This window comes from Mytilus trossulus, unplaced genomic scaffold (assembly GCF_036588685.1).
Source record: "Mytilus trossulus isolate FHL-02 unplaced genomic scaffold, PNRI_Mtr1.1.1.hap1 h1tg000215l__unscaffolded, whole genome shotgun sequence".
NCBI classification, from domain to species: Eukaryota; Metazoa; Mollusca; class Bivalvia; order Mytilida; family Mytilidae; genus Mytilus; species Mytilus trossulus.
Window position 1 is genome coordinate 678630 of NW_026963312.1, and position 20906 is coordinate 699535.

The following is a 20906-nucleotide window of genomic DNA, read 5'->3' on the forward strand; positions in this document are numbered from 1 at the left end:
CTAACAACACATGGTCGGGACCTGACTACTCATAGTAAATAAACAAGTACAACTGCCTACAGCACATAGTCTGGACCTGATTACTCAGAGTAAATAGACAAACAAATATAACAACACTCAACACATGGTCTGGACCGGACTACTGAGAGCAAGTAGACACACAAATACAACAACTGACAACACATGGTCTGGACCTGACTACTCATGGTAAATAAACAAGTACAACAACTAACAGCACATTGTCTGGAACTGACTACTCAGGGTAAAAAGACAAACGAATACAACAACTTACAACACATGGTCTGGACCTGACTACTCAGAGCAAATAGACAAACGAATACAACAACTAACAACACATGGTCTGGACGTGACTACTCAGAGCAAATAGACACACAAATGCAACAACTAACAACACATGGTCAGGACCTGACTACTCATAGTAAATAAACAAGTACAACTGCCTACAGCACATTGTCTGGACCTGATTACTCAGAGTAAATAGACAAACAAATATAACAACACACAACACATGGTCTGGACCTAACTACTCAGAGTAAATAGACAAACAAATACAACAACACATAACACATGGTCTGGATCTAACTACTCATAGTAAATAGAAAAACAAATATAACAACACACAACACATGGTCTGGACCTGACCTAACTACTCAGAGCAAATAGACAAACGAATACAACAACTTACAACACATGGTCTGAACCTGACTACTCAGAGCAAATAGACAAACGAATACAACAACTAACAACACATGGTCTGGACCTGACTACTCATAGTAAATAAACAAGTACAACTGCCTACAGCACATTGTCTGGACCTGATTACTCAGAGTAAATAGACAAACAAATACAACAACACATAACACATGGACTGGACCTGACTACTCAGAGTAAATAGACAAACAACTAACAACACATGGCCTGGACCTGACTACTCAGAGTAAATAGACAAATAAATATAACAACAAACAACACTTGGTCTGGACCAGACCTGACTTCTCAGAGTAAATAGACAAACAAATATAACAACACACAATACATGGACTAGACCTGACTACTCAGAGTAAATAGACAAACAAATATAACAACACACAACACATGGCCTGGACCTGACTACTCAGAGTAAATAGACAAACAAATACAATAACACACAACACATGGTCTGGACCTGACTACTCAGAGTAAATAGACAAACAAATATAACAACACACAATGCATGGATTTGACCTGACTACTCAGAGTAAATAGACAAACAAATGTAACAACTTAAAACACATGGTCTGGACCTGACCACTCAAGAGTAAATAGACAAACAAATATAACAACAAACAACACATGGTCTGGACCTGACCTGACTACTCCCGAGTAAATAAACAAGCAAATATAACAACACACAACACATGGTCTGGACCTGACCTGACTACCCAGAGTAAATAGACAAACAAATATAACAACACTCAACACATGGTCTGAACCTGACCTGACTACAAGAGTAAATAGACAAATAAATATAACAACACACAACACATGGTCTGGACCTGACTTTCCAAAGTATATAACAAATATAAAAACAAACAACACATGCTCTGGACCTGACCTGACTACTCAAGAGTAAATAGACAAACAAATATAATAACAAACAATACATGGCCTGGACCTGACCTAATTACTCAGAGCAAATAGACAAACAAATATAACAACACACAACCCATGGTCTGGACCTGGCTACTCAGAGTAAATAGACAAATATAACAACACAACACATGGTCTGGACCTGAATACTGAGGGTAAGTAGACAAACAAATATAACAACAAACAACACATGGTCTGGACCTGACCTGACTACTCAGAGTAAATTGACAAACAAATATAACAACACACAACACTTGGTTGGACCTGAATACTGAGCGTAAATAGACAAACAAATATAACAACACACAACACATGGTCTGGACCTAACTACTCAGAGTAAATAGACAAACAAATATAACAACACACAACACATGATCTGGACCTGACCTAACTACTCAGAGCAAATAGACAAACGAATACAACAACTTAAAACACATGGTCTGAACCTGACTACTCAGAGCAAATAGACAAACGAATACAACAACTAACAACACATGGTCTGGACCTTACTTCTCAGAGCAAATAGACACACAAATACAACAACTAACAACACATGGTCAGGACCTGACTACTCATAGTAAATAAACAAGTACAACTGCCTACAGCACATTGTCTGGACCTGATTACTCAGAGTAAATAGACAAACAAATATAACAACACACAACACATGGTCTGGACCTGACTACTCAGAGTAAATAGACAAACAAATATAACAACACACAACACATGGTCTGGACCTGACCTAACTACTGAGAGCAAATAGACAAACGAATACAACAACTTACAACACATGGTCTGGACCTGACTACTCAGAGCAAATAGACAAACGAATATAACAACTGACAACACATGGTCTGGACCTGACTACTCAGAGCAAATAGACACACAAATACAACAACTAACAACACATGTTCAGGACCCGACTACTCATAGTAAATAAACAAGTACAACTGCCTACAGCACATTGTCTGGACCTGATTACCCAGAGTAAATAGACAAACAAATATAAAAACACTCAACACATGGTCTGGACCGGACTACTGAGAGTAAATAGACAAACAAATATAACAACACACAACACATGGTCTGGACCTGACCTAACTACTTAGAGCAAATAGACAAACGAATACAAAAACTAACAACACATGGTCGGGACCTGACTACTCATAGTAAATAAACAAGTACAACTGCCTACAGCACATTGTCTGGACCTGATTACCCAGAGTAAATAGACAAACAAATATAACGGCACACAACACATGGTCTGGACCGGACTACTGAGAGTAAATAGACAAACAAATATATCAACTAACAACACATGGCCTGGACCTGACTACTCATAGTAAATAAACAAGTACAACTGCCTACAGCACATTGTCTGGACCTGATTACCCAGAGTAAATAGACAAACAAATATAACAGCACTCAACACATGGTCTGGACCTAACCACTCAGAGTAAATAGACAAACAAATAGAACAACACACAACACATGGTCTGGACCTAATCTGACTACTCAGAGTAAATATACAAACAAATATAACAACACACAACACATGGTCTGGACTTGACCTAACTTCTCAGAGCAAATAGACAAACGAATACAAAAACTAACAACACATGGTCGGGACCTGACTACTCATAGTAAATAAACAAGTACAACTGCCTATAGCACATTGTCTGGACCTGATTACCCAGAGTAAATAGACAAACAAATATAACAACACACAACACATGGTCTGGACCTAACTACTCATAGTAAATAGACAAACAAATACAACAAATACAACAACACATGGTCTGGACCTAACTACTCAGAGTAAATAGACAGACAAATACAACAACTAACAACACATGGTCTGGACCTGACTTCTCAGAGTAAATAGACATACAAATATAACACCAAACAACACATGGTCCGGGTTGTCTGATTTGGTACAGGCACACAATGTGGAGGGGTTAAACATATTTGCTTTTTTACGATTCCCCCTTGACCTATCTGGACCAATGGTATTAAAAATAAAACACACCATAATAAAACTTGTACTGTTCAATTACCATTGATCTGTATGGAAACTGAAACTTAGTCATTATACTGAATCAACATTAAATCAAAATTCTGAATTTAATTAGACAGTTTTAATGGAAAAAAATGGATGCAGGGTTTGATTTTGAAATATTTGTCTTTTTGTTTGAGTTATGGATGGAGAAGTTCTTATTTTGCTTCTTGACAAGAAACAATTTTTTACACTAGGGTTTCACTTGATGTTGTGTTAACAACTTCGGTCAGATAGTGATATGTATAAAGATCTAATGTAGAAACATCTTGTAAAAAGTACAAATAGTCGTTAGATTCATATAAAATGTAATTTCATTTTACTCATATAATTGTTCTCAATCAGAAAATACTACTCTTTTTCACTTTTTGATTTTTTTTTTAAATTAATGATTATACTGAATCAACACAAAATCATGTTGTTAATTAGACAGGTTTAATGGACAACTAATATTTGTAATAATCATATAAAGTGGGGTCTCATTTTACTCATAGTATCGTTCTTAATCAGAAAATACAACTTTTTTTCATTTTTCTTTGAAAAATTTACTTTTATAACATTTAATGATTATACTGAATCTACATTAAATCCTGTTGTTAATTAGACAGTTTTAATTGATGTGACTGGTCATTTCTGTTTATATTTATTACACAACATTGTCCAGTTTATCAGACAAGTTTTGATGTCAGTTGTATTATTCCAGGTGTTAGGACGGACAGCATTAATGGTGGCTGCCAGGGAAGGACATGTGGAAGTGTGTCAACTTCTCCTGGAGAACAGATGTAAAAAAGATATCACAGATGTATGTTATCTACTAAATCTGATCACATTACTTTTAATCAACACAAAATCATGTTGTTAATTAGACAGGTTTAAAGGACAATTAATGTTTGTAATAATTATATAAAGTGGGGTCTCATTTTACTCATAGTATTGTTCTGAATCAGAAAATACAACTTTTTTTCATTTCTCTTTAAAAAAAATATTTTCTTAAAATTTATGATTCTACTACTGGATCTACACTAAATCCTGTTGTTAATCAGACAGTTTTAATTGATGTCACTGTTCATTTCTGTTTATATTTATTACACAACATTGTTCAGTTTATCAGACAAGTTTTGATGTCAGTTGTATTATTCCAGGGTAGTGGATGGACAGCATTAATGGTGGCTGCCAGGAAAGGACATGTGGAAGTGTGTCAACTTCTCCTGGAGAACAGATGTAAAACAGATATCACAGATGTTTGTTATCTACTAAATCTGATCACATTACTTTTAATCAACACAAAATCATGTTGTTAATTAGACAGGTTTAAAGGACAATTAATGTTTGTAATAATTATATAAAGTGGGGTCTCATTTTACTCATAGTATTGTTCTGAATCAGAAAATATCACTTTTTTTCATTTTTCTTTAAAAAAAATATTTTCTTAAAATTGATGATTATACTGAATCTACACTAAATCCTGTTGTTAATCAGACAGTTTTAATTAATGTGACTGGTCATTTTTGTTTATATTTATTACACAACATTGTCCAGCTTATCAGACAAGTTTTGATGTCAGTTGTATTATTCCAGGTTGATGGATGGACAGCATTAATGTGGGCTGCCTTTAATGGACATGTGGAAGTGTGTCAACTTCTCCTGGAGAACAGATGTAAAACAGATATCACAACAGTGTGTTATCTACTAAATCTGATCACATTACTTTTAACCAACATAAAGTTGTTAATAAGACAGGTTTAATGGACAACAAATATTTGTCAGAAGCATATAAAGTGGGGTCTCATTTTTCTTGTCTCCTCGTACTAAATCAGGAAATGTAACAATTTTTCATATTTCTTTGAAAAAGTTTTTTTTTTTTAAATTGATCATTATTCTGAACCATGTTTATCAGACATATTTCATTATTATTTCAACAAATACTTGCTAGAATTATATAAAGTGAGATCTCATTCAACTCTGTGCATTACACTGAATCAATTGATATAAATATTTTATGCATTTCTTGAAAAAAAAATGTTTTGTTAACATGACATTTCTGATGGAAGTTCTGACATCCCACAAAAAAAAAAACTTGTTGTTTATTTGTTGTTTATGTACAATATGAATACAAGTGTGACTGGTCATTTTTTTCAGTTTTGACCACTAATTCATGTGAGATATATTTTGTTTATATTTATTACACAACATTATCTAGTTTATCAGACAAGTTTTATATCAGTTGTAGGATATGTTGTATATTATTGACTTTGAGAAAATAGTGTCCATAATATTTACATGTTATTTGGTTATATTATAGATGAATGGAAGAACAGCTTTACATCTGGCTGCTCAGTGGGGACAACTACATACCACAATATGTCTTGTAGAAGAAGGAGGTATCAGTCCCTTCGTTAAAACACCTAAGGTAATAATTTATAGTATATGTCCAATATTCAACTAGTTTATAATGCATCACTAAAATAATGTTTAAGATATTTTTGGTCAAATGGATTTTTTCTTCTCAAGGTTATAGTTACACATATGTCATATGATCCTTTAAATTGAACCAAAAATATGAAAGTGTTTTATAGACATGATAGACTAGGACGGCTAATTTTTGATATAAAACACACGAACATAGATGTTCTTATAAAAGAAGTCCAGTATTTTTTTTTCAAAATCTTCAAAAACATAATGATTTGTTTAGATCACTGAAAAATTTTGGGTGATTAGTTATACTACAAATGAATAATTTTATGATTTCAAAATTTGTAAGTCAAATCATATGAATATCTCAAATTTAGGGTAAAGAGGCAATATTATTATCGTAAAAGTAAATTAATGAAATGGTTTTTGATATCAAAAATGATAATTCGTATTGATGCAAAATTAGACCTGGCAATATGGCTGTCATTAAAACCAGTGTAAACAAACACACTGTCAATAGACACATACACCAATCTGTTGTTGCGACAGTGATAACAAAGTTATTAGAAAGTATCAAAATAGTCTGAAAGTTCATCTTATATGTATAATTAAATACATTTAGTTAAAAGTTATGGTGGTGAAAAAATATTTGAACAAAAAATAAACACTACAAGACAATATTTCTAAGAATCCAGTAAGGAGGAAAAATTTTGCTTAACATTTCATATTGTTGGCAGTTTAACGATATTTAGTGCAATAATTTGTAAAAAAGATGATCCTATTTAGACTGCAAATTTCTTCTTAACCTGTCATCTTTTCCATGATTTATTTATTTCCTTACAAGATTGATAGTTTATATAAATATACAGTGTTAATTTCCATTGTTTATTGTAAGCGTACATTTTAAATGGATAAATTGTTCCTTATTTGTGCATTGTGATTAAAAATTTGTATGTACATGTATTATTACTTTTATTTGTTTCCAACTCTTGTATTGTTCTGGTTGTACTATTGCAAATATTCAATTTCATGACTGCATCATGTGTTTCTAGCAGTTTACCATAGTGCTATCACATGGTAAGGTTAGAAATTAATGGTAAACCCTAGTTTTAAGTGTGTTAATGTCTTATCTTACCATTTTAATTTATTGACATAACTTCACGACCTGATTTTCAATTGACAGTGGTCAGATAATCTTTGCAAAGAATCCTGCTCAAACTTTTGTGAAAGACGGTTTTAACTTTGAAGTGTTGCGAGAGTTTATGTTCTATGTTGAAGGCACTTGTATATTAGTGACCTGCAATACAAGTACTGTTCCATTGAGTTTAGTTATATGTCTTCTGTTTCTGTCCCTGACCCATGTTTTCTGTAGTTGGCATGTGTAGTGCATTATGACATAAGACAGTGTTACATGTACCGTGGTGAACTTTCGTGCAGGACTGCTTTGTGTATTTTTGACATGGAACTCTTGACCAGACTATGACTTTTTGACTCTTGACCTGTGCACTTTGGGTGTGTCTTCATGATACAGTGTGTTCCTTTATATATTACCCTGACCTAAAAGTATAATTTTGTAAAAGTACAATTGACCTTGCATCTGAATATGTAGCATGAAGATGTATTGTCATAAGATGGTGAGGCTTGTGGCACGAGAAACTTCATATGAGCTTGACCTTTGCCCTCATTGTACAACTTGTATATTTTGTTTGAATTATATTGAGAACTGTCTGATTGCACTCATACCACATCTTCTTATATCTATATTAGATATATAGATATATTTGTTAGTTTTGTGTACCACGATGACCCTTTCCTCAAAATCTTTGTGTTTTTTTTTTGTCATGGAACTCTTGACCAGTCTATGACTTTTTGACTCTTGACCTATGCATATTGGGTGTGCCTCTTGGTATGATTACCTTGACAAAGTCCGGAGTCTCTGGTTTTAGTTAGTCTTCAAGTTGTATGTTTTTAACTTTAAGTTTGGTTTTATGTATTGGAGTTTGAACTAGTACACATTTTGTTAAGGGGCCATCTGAAGTCCGCCGCCGGGCGAGGAATTTTCTCACTTTGTTAAAAACCCATTGGTGACCTTCGACTGCTTTTTGCTCTTTTGTCATTTAACTGTCTCTTTAACCTTATTCACATTTCCGTTCTCAATTTTTGAATTGAAGAATGTTTTGATCAAATGAAAACTAAATCTTTTAATTGCTGTGAAAAATTAGAGAGAACATTTACTTCTTCAGTAGCACCATGTGCTGCCAGTTGTGATAGATAATTCAAAGTTTCAATCATTTAACCTTGAATTTCATTTCATGGACATGTAGATATGAATAGTCTGTTTAAGCATCTTGAAAAATCACACAGAAGGTATACACATAATAAATTAATAAAAACAATAAATTGAACATAGTGGGAAGAACCTTCAAAATACACTTAGACATACCCTTACAGAAATGAAAAGTTTGCTGCAATATTGCAACAATATAGCGGCAATATTGCGGCAAACAAATTTGTTTGCAAGAAGTGTTTGCAAGAAAGTTGCAGGTTGTTGCAGCTACCTGCAATATTCCCGCAATGTTACTGCAACAATATTTGTTTGCAAGAAAATTGCAGCAAGTTTGCTGCAATGTTGCAAGAAAGAATTTGTTTGCCAGAAAGTTGCAGGAACCTTTTCTTTTATTATTTAAGGAATGACTATTTGCAACAACTTTGCAAGAAAAGTTTCTTTAATAATGTCAGACATGTAGTAATGCACCAATATTTCAAGTATTTTAAATTATTACATATGATTTTTTTTTTGTTAAAGATTTAAAGGTTCAAATAATACACAACGTATGGTTTCTTTGAACATTCGGTTGTGGAATTACTTCAAATTATCTAAATTTGTTATGGTCATACTTTATTTTACTCAGATAAATCTGGATATTTTGAATAATTTATTTGAAATAATCTTCAAATAACAATTTATGCTTAAAAAGAATTCCTAAACTGCACGTTTATCACAATTATACGATATTTTGTAAGGAAAGAATACTTTGGTATTCATTTCAACAAATTTAATCTAAATAATTGAGTCATAATACTTTTTGTTCTATATGTATTATTATGCCTTTTTGTCACTTTTTTGTGACATTTTTCTATAAACAATATTTTTAATTCTAATATTTTTCATCAAATGAATTTAGCCTCACCTGCAGTTTAATTTCTAGTATCATTATTTTAAAATTATTTATACACAAATTATCTTTCTCATCCCAATTAGTAATGTGAGCTGGTGATAGAAATGTAATGTTCCATTCCCATCTGGTTTTTATTATCTGTGGAGTGGTAAAGACAGGAAGTATCATAAATTAATGTACACAGAGTTTGAGGCCAAATTAAGGGCAGAGCATTTCTTCTTTGTATATATTTCCATTATAACTTATAACACCAAAGATAAAAAAAAATGTATTTATAATTATTTTTTTATTATAATAAATAACAAATATTCAAGATTTAGGCAATTGATATTTATAATTATGGGCAAATTTCAAAGGGATTACATTGAAACAATACCCTAAGCAACCTTGATCAACATATATTCAAAATTTGAACTGGACATGAACATACATACAACAAACAAAGATGTCTTCCATCAGGAACAAAGTAATATGAATTTCACAATGGATTTAGACATGTTAGATCCAAAAGATCCAATTGATTCTATTGACACTGGGTAGTGCAGATGATAGCCTTCAGTTGACATGACTCTTGGATTCAGGAAGATTGGTGTTTACACACAATTTGGACAACATCTTTTGGTAAGTACAATGGAGTTGAATGTCCACCATTTTGAATAAGTGCATGCTCTTTAACAGTTCAAATAGGGATAAATAAAGAGTCTTCTTAATTTAATAGAGTTGGCAAAAGTATTAGACAATAGATTTATGCACATGAATATTATCAAAATTGCGTAAGACAGGAGATATTTTTTTAAATCTTTTAATTACTGTATGTTTTAGAAATAACATTACTTATATTGAAACAAGAAATCTTCTAATAAAAGCAGTTTGGTATTACATTAGAGATCTGTGATTTAACTGTGCCAATAAGATGTTTGTCAACAAATGGCAACAATTTCATATATATACATATATATACACAACTTATCACAAAAATTAACATTTTAAAGAATAGACCAGACCAATTATGTTATAATTCAATGAAAAACAAATATTAAAAAAAACAATAACAACCTAGTACTGGCATGAGGTTGAATGTATTCTATAGTTATATGCAATTTCTAGAAGGACTTAATCACTTTTAGACATTGACCCTTTAAGTGAAACAAAGTCATTTAACAGTGAGCACCAAATTTGTTATGTTATTTTGAATAGACAGAAAAAAAACATTACAGTCATTTCTTATAATTTAATTCTAAATTCCATTTTAAACCGTAAAAAACTATGAAAAAACGTTGATGACATCACGGTCACAAGACTTAATTATGTATATGGGCTGATAACAAAATAACGTCAGCCAATCAGAAGACATGTTACATCCAAAATTAAACTATGTAGTAGTAACTTATATCTGTGTATCTTTGTAATTTTAGTTATTTTTTTATGTCTACTAATTAAAATTCTTCAACTTTTATTTTGCAGTATTTTTGAAATCAGAAAATTCAACTTTAAGGACAGTGAGACTTACAGAGAAACAGAACTAAAAGCTACACAGATGTAACACGACAACCTATAGAGGAAAGAGACCGTTTTCAACCTTTAGAGGACAGAGACATTTTTTTTTATTATTATTAAATCATAAATTATAAAATGTTTAGTATTTAATTCCAAATTTTACACCTGAATTGTTGAAAGATTTGCTGCAATGTTGCCGCAATATTGCAAGAAATTAATTTTCCTGCAATATTGCTGCAACATTGCAGCTAATAAACTTGCCGCAATATTGCTGCAATGATCACAGCTACTGATTTTCCCGCAAACATTTGCCGCAATATTGCCGCAATTTGTTGCAGCAATGTTGCAGCAACTGTTTGCAAGAAAACTAATTTGCATACGAAAAATGAATATTTGCAGCAATATTGCCGCAAATATTTGCAAGAAGCCTTATTTTTCTGTAAGGGTAGAGCTCAACCTAGTGAAACACTTTTTTATGCTGGTCACAGTCTGTTATCAAACTGCACCGCAATCCTAAAAAAAAATATGCAAGTTAATTCTAATTGAAGTAGAATCCAAAGGAAGTAAATATGCTGTTTACTGAAATAAATGTAACAATATGTCTATGGGCCACAGATGCCCCTGTTTGTGAAAACAAAACCACAAGTAAACTTACACATATAGATGCAGGATTCACGTAATTTTGACTGTTTATAGACATTATAAGCATTGTGTATAAGTTTCAACACATTTGGTTGAGGCAAACTAAGGTTAAAGAACAAAACCAACAGATTTAGCATTTTTCCTTTCTTAAGGCTACGTGTTGATATTTGTATCATTAGTACTCGTACCAACTTCTTATATCTAATAACTCATGAACAGTAACACCACCCAATATCAAAATTGATAGATCTGTGTTATGGGGTAATAAGCATTGCGTATAAGGTTTATAACATTTGATTGAGTCAAACTTATTAAGGATTATGTACCCTTCTGTTGATTCAATGTTAAACATATGGAAATTTTATAGAAAATACACAGCCTTTATCCTTGTACTATCCTATTTGGCAATTTGATGACTGACAGATATAGGATTATTGCATGCAGTGCTAGCAATGATTTCCTTAAAACAGGTTTATAAATGTAGTTATTGGTTAAAACAAATAAAAATATGGACCAAATCAAGTACACCTTTTAGGGTGCGCTCGACTTTAGCGACTCAGCATGAGATTTTTGGAATTAACAGGTTGGTTAGAACTCTTTGTAAAAAATAAACACTAGCACATCATAGAAAAGCAAGTGAGTAATCTATGTTTCAAATTTTATAACAAAAATCTCTGTATTAAAGGCTGTGGATTTTCTATAAAAATCTTGATTTATTTGGCACAAAGTACTCTTTCAACCTTAATTTTGATTTGATTATTTTGGGCCTATAATGATTATATGCATGCCTTAATTTCACAAGTAGTATTAAATTTGACAAATTTATTGTACATATACATTTTTGTAATATTTTAGACCCTATTTTTCAATTAAATAAAGCTAAACTTAAATTGATCATCACTTTCTTTTTATATGTGTTTTAACATTCAGTTTTGAACAAATCAATTTGTTACATATACTTCACACGTATTTCTATCAAATCTGACATTATTACAAAGCAGCTTTAAAATAAAATTCATTCGAACTTTAAATGTGCAATAAAATATATATGTAAGTCGTCAACTGGTCAAGTGGCTAGATGCATATATCGTTGGCCAATTGAACCACAGGTCCTAATTTTGTTGTTTTAAAACTTTTAGAAATATTAACGGAAATAAGGAATGTGTAAAGGGAAATAAATAAAAACAGAACGACTGAATTAAATAAAAGGATGTTCGATATAATGTATATTTCGTTTTATTTTTAAAATCTAAACGATGCTTTTATTTTTATCAAGATTCCTAATCAAAATTATTAGAATGAGAATATAAATACCTTACAGCTTCTTTTACCGTCGATCCTGAAATTTCAAATGTTATAAAACAATTTTAGCGTCTTTGACCTACTTTATCTTTTTATTCGGATACTTGTGGTTATCTTCTCCAAGTTCAACGGGGACATTAAAATAATCTAGATTAGAACCCAAATGGAACCAAGAAGTTGGGTTGCAATAACTAAACAACCCGGATGTTGAACCAGTTACCATGGTTTCGAACCAAAGAACCCGGATAGAACCAAGGTTCAGAACCAAACAACCCAGATGGAACCAAGATTTAGAACCTTATTGCATTCGGAATTCTCATGACTTTTTATACCTTCAACATATTTTCCAAATCATTTATTTATTTAGTATATTTATATATAATTTATACGATATCAGTGATAACACTCAAAACTACAAAATGCTGTAAAATAACAATAGACACACATAGGAGGGTGTGAATGTGGTATACAGAAAAGAAAATTTTGAGGGAAGGAAAAAACATTGAGAATGGAGAGAAATGGGCAAACAGATAATGAAAAGAAATAATGGGGTTCAAACTCATAAAGAATATAGAATAATGGGGTGCTTAAGTATAAAATAAACAACTTAAGAATAATTTGTTAAAATATAAAAAAAAAGATAGTTAAAAAGACATCCCAATCCTTACAACCCTCATGTAGACATAATGATGCATTTACCAATTAAAAAAACACTTCCTCATGTAGACATAATGATGCATTTACCAATTAAAAAAACACTTCCAAAAAAAATTAGAAAAACCAAATGACGTAAGTTGGAGCATTATTTTATATGCTTTAAAAAAAAGTTAAAAGCCGTCTTAAAGGAACAGAAAAAATGGAAAATAATCAGAAAGTTGTTCCATGAGTTATATTTTCTAATTGAAAATAATATGTTAAGCATCCGCAAAAAAAAAATTAAACACCACTCAGCTACTACTTGTCTTACTAATTGTATGATAGATGTGACATAAGTTTTCTTTGTAATTAACAGATGAAAGCAATATAAAGATTTGTCTGTATTTCAGGGTAAGACTCCGTACGATCTAGCAGCAGCAGAAAAAGAGGGACAGTATAAAGAAGTGATGGAATACTTACAGGTACACATGCTTTTGAATTACATATGCTTAAACTTAGAATAAATCGGGTACATTTTAATTTACATAATGTAAAGAGATATAAAGCTAAAAAAATAAATGACACTAAACCAGGATACCCCAGGAGAGTAAACATAAAACATTTAACATTCTTTAAGTCTTGAAATAAAAATTTCAAATTCTAATGCAATTTATTTTTTTATTACAATTTTGATTAAACAACATCATATATATTAGAGGCGATAAATTCCAGGCTTTACCAGCTTTTAAGTAATAGAAGCTGCCATTCATATTCAGGAATTTATCGTTATGTGATTTCTTCAATATTAAACAAAATTAGAAGATGTCTCAAGAGTGTACATTGTATCTGGCAAGAACAAGATTTGAAAATTTCTGTTTATGAGACTTTAACACTGACAGTATGTCTTAACTCATTCGCCCCCAAGAGATTTCTGGAAAATCAGGCATTTTCGAAAATTTGCAATCATATGCAAATTAGCAGACTCTTGATGCTGTAACTGGTGCTCATCTATTAAACTATATATTGGGATTTGGGACGGATAGCATAGGTGGGGGGTGGGGTGGGAGGTGGAATACTTTCTCATGGATTTACACCCACCCCCACTGAAAAATGGTAACTTTCCGTCTATTTTCCGATTTTAAAACGACCTTGAGAGGTGAACATTGACAACACTGTGTTTCTTTGTCATTAGGGTATTACCCTATAGTAACAGCAGTCCATTCATGCTAACTGGGAGTTTGTGGGACTTTAGTGTCTTGCTGGGGAATTATTATTGTCAATTAAGGTTGCCTAAATGTGCGTTTTTACTGATTTTTGGCAAAACGGTGACCTAGATTTTACAGACTAGATTCCTATTGGCCATATTATACCTTGTTGTGTTCCTGAACCACCTATGCATGCATTTATGATAGTAGTTTATACCTATACTCACTCCCAGTTACGTAGTGGTCATCAAAAGATGCCCACCCCTCTTGATTTTGGCTAGTTTTCACGTTTTTTCCGATTTTGAACTCTTAAACGGCTTTCAAAGTGCCATATTTTCAAGAACAGACATCTTAGGAGAGTTTATGGACCATGAATTGCTTGGTTGAAGTCCCTGCTATCATGACAGTTCAGCTTGGGCAGTTCAAAAAAAGTATGGAGGGTCATACGGGCCATCAAAGAATGGTTGTCGCCATCACGCCTACAGACGGGATCAGGGGCTAAAGGGTTAAATAAAATGCTTTGTTAATTTTGCATTAGAATGTATAAAAATGAAGATAGCTTTATTGCACTTTTAACTTGGCATACATAATTTTTTTTTCTTATGCAGCAAAAATACTGCAATCTGATTGGTTAATTACCACAGTCATGACAGTGTAAATAACACCCCATCCATGTTCACCCAGGGATAAATAAAAATTTGCCAAAAAATCGGAGAAAAAAATCAAAAATTTGCCAAAATAAAGTCTGATGATACACCATTACCAGCAGTTGTACTCAACACAGTCTGTTAGGTATATGATTCCATTTACAGTAGTGATACTAAAAACTGTCTGTTAGGTAGATGATACCATTTCCAGCAGTGGCACTAAACACTGTCTGTTAGGGAGATGATACTCTTACCAGTAGTGGCACTTAACACAGTCTGTGAGGTAGATGATACAATTACCTGTACTAGTACTTAACACTGTCTGTTAGGTAGATGATACCATCACCAGCAGTGGTACTAAACACAGTCTGTTAGGTAGATGATACCTTTACCAGCAGTGGTACTAAACACTATCTGTTAGGTAGATGATACTTTTATCAGCAGTGGTACTAAACACTATCTGTAAGGTAGTTGATACTTTTATCAGCAGTGGTACTAAACACTATCTGTAAGGTAGTTGATACTTTTATCAGCAGTGGTACTAAACACTATCTGTAAGGTAGTTGATACTTTTATCAGCAGTGGTACTAAACACTATCTGTAAGGTAGTTGATACATTTATCAGCAGTGGTACTAAACACTATCTGTAAGGTAGTTGATACTTTTATCAGCAGTGGTACTAAACACTATCTGTAAGGTAGTTGATACTTTTATCAGCAGTGGTACTAAACACTATCTGTTAGGTAGATGATACCTTTATCAGCAGTAGTACTAAACATTATCTGTTAGGTAGTTGATACTTTTACCAGCAGTAGTTCTAAGCACAGTCTGTTGGGGAGATGATACCCTTACCAGTAGTGGTTCTAAACACAGTCTGTTAGGTATATGATACCATTTCCAGCAGTGGCACAAAACACTGTCTGTTAGGGAAATGGTACTCTTACCAGCAGTGGCACTTAACACAGTCTGTTTAGTACATGATACCTTTACCAGCAGTGGTACTAAACACTGTCTGTTAGGTAGATGATACAATTACCAGTAGTGGTACTTAACACTATCTGTTAGCAGTCAGAGCTCAGACATAAATAAGTCTGAATCTGCTTTAACTCATGGAGGTCTAAATTTGTAAGTTTTAGGATTTTTCTCCCTTAAATGCAAGACAAAATACGACTTTAATAAGTCAAATATTGTAAAGCAAGTATTAATTGACCAGAATCAAAAAGTTGCAAATATCGACTCCTACAAGTCGATAAGTTATCAAAATTGGTTAACTTCAAGACCCACGCATATTTATAAAAAGGTCATGCATCTAAATCAAATAATGACAACATTGAAAGACAATGCTTTGTCTTCTAAGGAAAAATATGAATGAGAGTCTAAAAAATCGGAGATAATGTTAATTAACTTTACAATGCAACCACCTGGAACCACACTTAATGAGGTAAAACATCTGTGTTTAGTAAGGATGTTCAATTAGATAATTAAATATAGATGGCTCAAGTCCTTGTGAACTTTCAAACAGGTTTTTGCTGTCATAGGTGGTGTACTTTGGCCACCAAATAAAATTTAGTTTTTTCATCAAGATAAATAGACCTAAACAAGTCTGTCATTTTCTGACTTAGATAAGTCTAAAATTGAAAACACATTTTTATAATAAATACATGTTTTGACTTCTTTAAGTCAAAAACAAAAATCGACTTGTTTATGTCTGAGCTCTGACTGGTTAGGTAGTTGATACCATTACCAGTAGTGGTACTAAATACAGTCTGTTAGGTAGTTGATACCATTACCAGTAGTGGTACTAAACACAGTCGGTAAGGTAGATGATACCATCACCAGAAGAGGTACTAAACACTATCTGTTAGGTAGACGATACCCATTACCAGCAGTGGTACTAAACACAGTCTGTTAGGTATATGATTCCATTTACAGTAGTGATTCTAAAAACTGTCTGTTAGGTAGATGATACCATTTCAAGCAGTGGCACTAAACACTGTCTGTAAGGGAGTTGATACTCTTACCAGCAGTGGCACTTAACACAGTCTGTTTAGTAGATGATACCATTACCAGCAGTGGCACTTAACACAGTCTGTAAAGTAAATGATACCTTTACCAGCAGTAGTAATAAACACAGTCTGTGAGGTAGATGATACAATTACCTGTACTAGAACTTAACACAGTCTGTTAGGTAGATGATACCATTACCAGCAGTGGTACTAAACACTATCTGTTAGGCAGATGATACCATTACCAGTGATGGAACTAATAAAACACAGTTGGTTAGGTATATGATACCCTTACCAGCAGTCGTACTAAACACAGTCTGTTAGGTAGATAATACCATTACCAGCAGTGGTGCTGGACACAGTCTGTTAGTTAGAGGATACAATTACCAGCATTGGTACCAAGTACAGTCTGTATTTTAGATAGATTATATCCCTTCTAGCAGTGGTACTTAACATAGTCTGTTAAGTAGATGATTCTGAGCGCCACTGATGAGTCTTATGTAGACGAATCGCACGTCTAGCGTATTAAATTATGATCCTGGTACCTGTGATAACTATATCATAGTCATCATTGGTGCTAAACACTGTCTTTTAGGTAGACGATACCATTACCAGCAGTAGCACTGAACTCTGTCTGTTAGGTACATGATAAAACATTTAGTCTATACATATAAAATAAGTTATGGCATATTTCATGCTCTTTATTTTCATTCTCCATGTTATTTAAACATTATACATTTAGTATAAAATTGAGAATGGAAATGGGGAATGTGTCAAAGAGACAACAACCCAACCATAGATCAAACAACAGCAGAAGGTCACCAACAGGTCTTCAATGCAGCGAAAAATTCCCGCACCGGGAGGCGTCCTTCAGCTGGCCCATAAACAAATATAAATACTAGTTGAGTGATAATGATCGCCATTCTAAACTCCAAATTGTACACAAGAAACTAAAATGTACAGATGAAGTCAGTTTGATAATGGGATGTTTCATGCTCTTTTTCCCCCATGTTAATGTACAGTTTCTTTCTTACCGGAATAGATTTAAGTATAGATGTTAATGTATGCTTATTATCTAATAAGGCATTTTTGTATTGCCTGCAAGAAAGTTCCAATATTTAAGACATAGCAGTTCCTGATGAAGATAAATAAAAAAAAGTGCTTCAGATGCATGAAACTATTAAAATGTTTAGTACGGCGGCTTTGTGAAAAATTGTGCATATCTAGCTACACAGTTGTTTTCATTTATTACTTTCCTGCGGCGGCGTAAACTATTTGTATAAAGCTTTATATTTCAGAAGGTAGTAGACATGGAGGCTTCATATATATCTTGTATGCAGATATTTTATGTATCAAGTTTTTATCAATTATATGTTCATTGTCATTGAACTCATTTTCTTGGTTCAACTATTTTATTGCGAAAAAATAGAGTTTTTTTGTCATATGAATGTCACTGATTAATATTATAACTAAATTATGTATGCGGGTTCCTTACAATATCTTCATGACTGTCAGATAGGTTTCATACACACCTGACCTCAAATTTATTTCATGGATCAGTTAAAATTACGTGATTATGTCTATTTCTCAAATACTATAAACAGTAGGTCAACTATATTTGGTGTATGAAATGCTTGTAATGGGAACATGTCAGTCTGGCAGGTTTCATCTGATCTTGACATCATTTTCATGGTTTGTTAGTCAATGTTAAGTTTTGGTGTTTTGTCCAAAGGGTCAAGTTAACTTCTCTTATCACTTCGCGTCCGTCATATATCATCCATCTTCCCTTGTCGACCCATCTTCATCTTCACTTTTACAAAAAATCTTCTTTGAAACTACTGGGCCAGATTTACCTATAAATGCCCACATTGGGTATCTTGTTTTAAAAAATGTATCAGATGACCCTGCCTGCCAACAAAGAACGGCCAACATGGCTTAAAAAAGAACATAGGGGTAAAATACAAGTTTTGTGTCTATCATTTGAAAACCGTTATAAATAGAGGAAATCTGATAAAAACAAAAGTTTTCAGAACGTTGACTTCTACCAATTATCCATATACTTTAACCAATTGTATCCCTCTTCTTGCCGACTTGTTTCTTTATTATTATGGGTCTGACTTCATACAGGAACTTCTTAGGAAGAAAGATAAAAAGTTAGCAATATCCTTTAACTTTACTTTCCGCTATGTAGATGATGTTCTCTCACTAAATAATTCAAAATTTGGTAACTATGTTAAAAGCATCTCTCCCATCGAAGTAGGGATAAAGGATACAACTGATACAGTTAAGTCGCCTCGTATCTTGATTTACATTTAGAAATTGACAATGAGGGTCGGTTGAAAACAAAACTTTACCACAAAAGATATGATTTCAGCTCTCCAATTGTCACGGAAGCCATCATTAGTTGGTTAACCGTTATGGAATTACCGTTTCATAGATAATATCGGATATGTTCCTTAAGTCGTAACTATAATCCCCTTCTCTTTCATGAATGTGACCTACCGAATTAGACTATTTATCGGAACACCTGAGTTCACCCCAGTTTTTGGTGGGGTTCGTGTTGCTTATTCTTTAGTTTTCTATGATGTGTCATGTGTACTATTGTTTTTTTGTTTGTCCTTTTCATTTTTAGCCATGATGTTGTTAGTTTATTTTCGATTTATTAGTTTGACTGTACCTCTGGTATCTTTGGTCCCTCAGGTGCTCCGAAAGGGTAAGCAGATATTGCTGCACATGTGGCACCCGTCGTGTTGTTAAATGAGGATTATTTTTTACCCTCTTTTGTGTTTTGAGCAAATAAACTGAAGAAGATAGAGAGCAACTAAACAGACTACATAACAGAAGTGCAAGATCAGCAAAATATAGACTCCTTTTCTTGAGTTCTATTATTGTATACAATGTTGTAGGATGTCCTTTGTTAAATTGTTATCAAAGCCTGGGATAAGAAAATCCTTAGTATTTCCAATTATTCATATTTTGCAAACATGCTAAATATGCACCAATGTGAGCAAAACAGGCTTTTTAGAGCTTAAGCTTGTTTTTGAAGTGCTAATCCAAAGGCTAGTTTGTTCCAATGAAGGCTGACCCACAATCCATTATCATGATTATAGTCAAGTACTGACCTTGGCTGTAGATATTTTCAGTCCCTGACGTTACTAGCGGGGGAAAAAAGCAAATGAAAAGGAACAGTACTTTTATTGAAGTTATTTATCTTCAAGTCTCATCATATGGTTATGCATTTTTTTGTGTGTGAATAAAACAAGTAAAGACAATCCATTTCTGTTTATACTTAAAAGTTTTAATATATTATATTACGTTGTATATATCCCATTGTAATTTTGCCAATAGCATGAATAGGTCAGAAAATGACATTTGACACCAAATATAAATCAATCGATTTGTTTTTCATTACAGACTATGTACGATATTTTTTAAACTTTAACATTTCTACAAGTTTCGTAATATACACTCAATACATATATCCCTCTTTATTTCAGACTGCTGTTCTAAGGACGAAAGGTATTTTCTTTATTTCATTATTAGATTTCACATTAGGTATTTAGTGTTACTAAGGAACACAATATATATGAAAATTTAATGTGAGGTAGATCCCTACTCAATTTAAGGTCACCAAGTCAGAGGACATTGTCATATAGTTACAATAAATAGTTGTT

General features: G+C 32.9%; 1 protein-coding gene across 1 annotated transcript in view; it reads left to right on the plus strand.

The window, feature by feature from the left end:
- Positions 1-20906, plus strand: part of LOC134701108 (death-associated protein kinase 1-like) — a 246414-nt gene that overhangs the window by 19429 nt on the left and 206079 nt on the right. The window contains exons 3-7 of the mRNA XM_063562243.1: positions 4410-4508; positions 4849-4947; positions 5285-5383; positions 6009-6116; positions 13785-13856. Of these exons, the coding sequence (XP_063418313.1) occupies positions 4410-4508; positions 4849-4947; positions 5285-5383; positions 6009-6116; positions 13785-13856 (477 nt within the window). The remainder of the gene's footprint in view (positions 1-4409; positions 4509-4848; positions 4948-5284; positions 5384-6008; positions 6117-13784; positions 13857-20906) is intronic.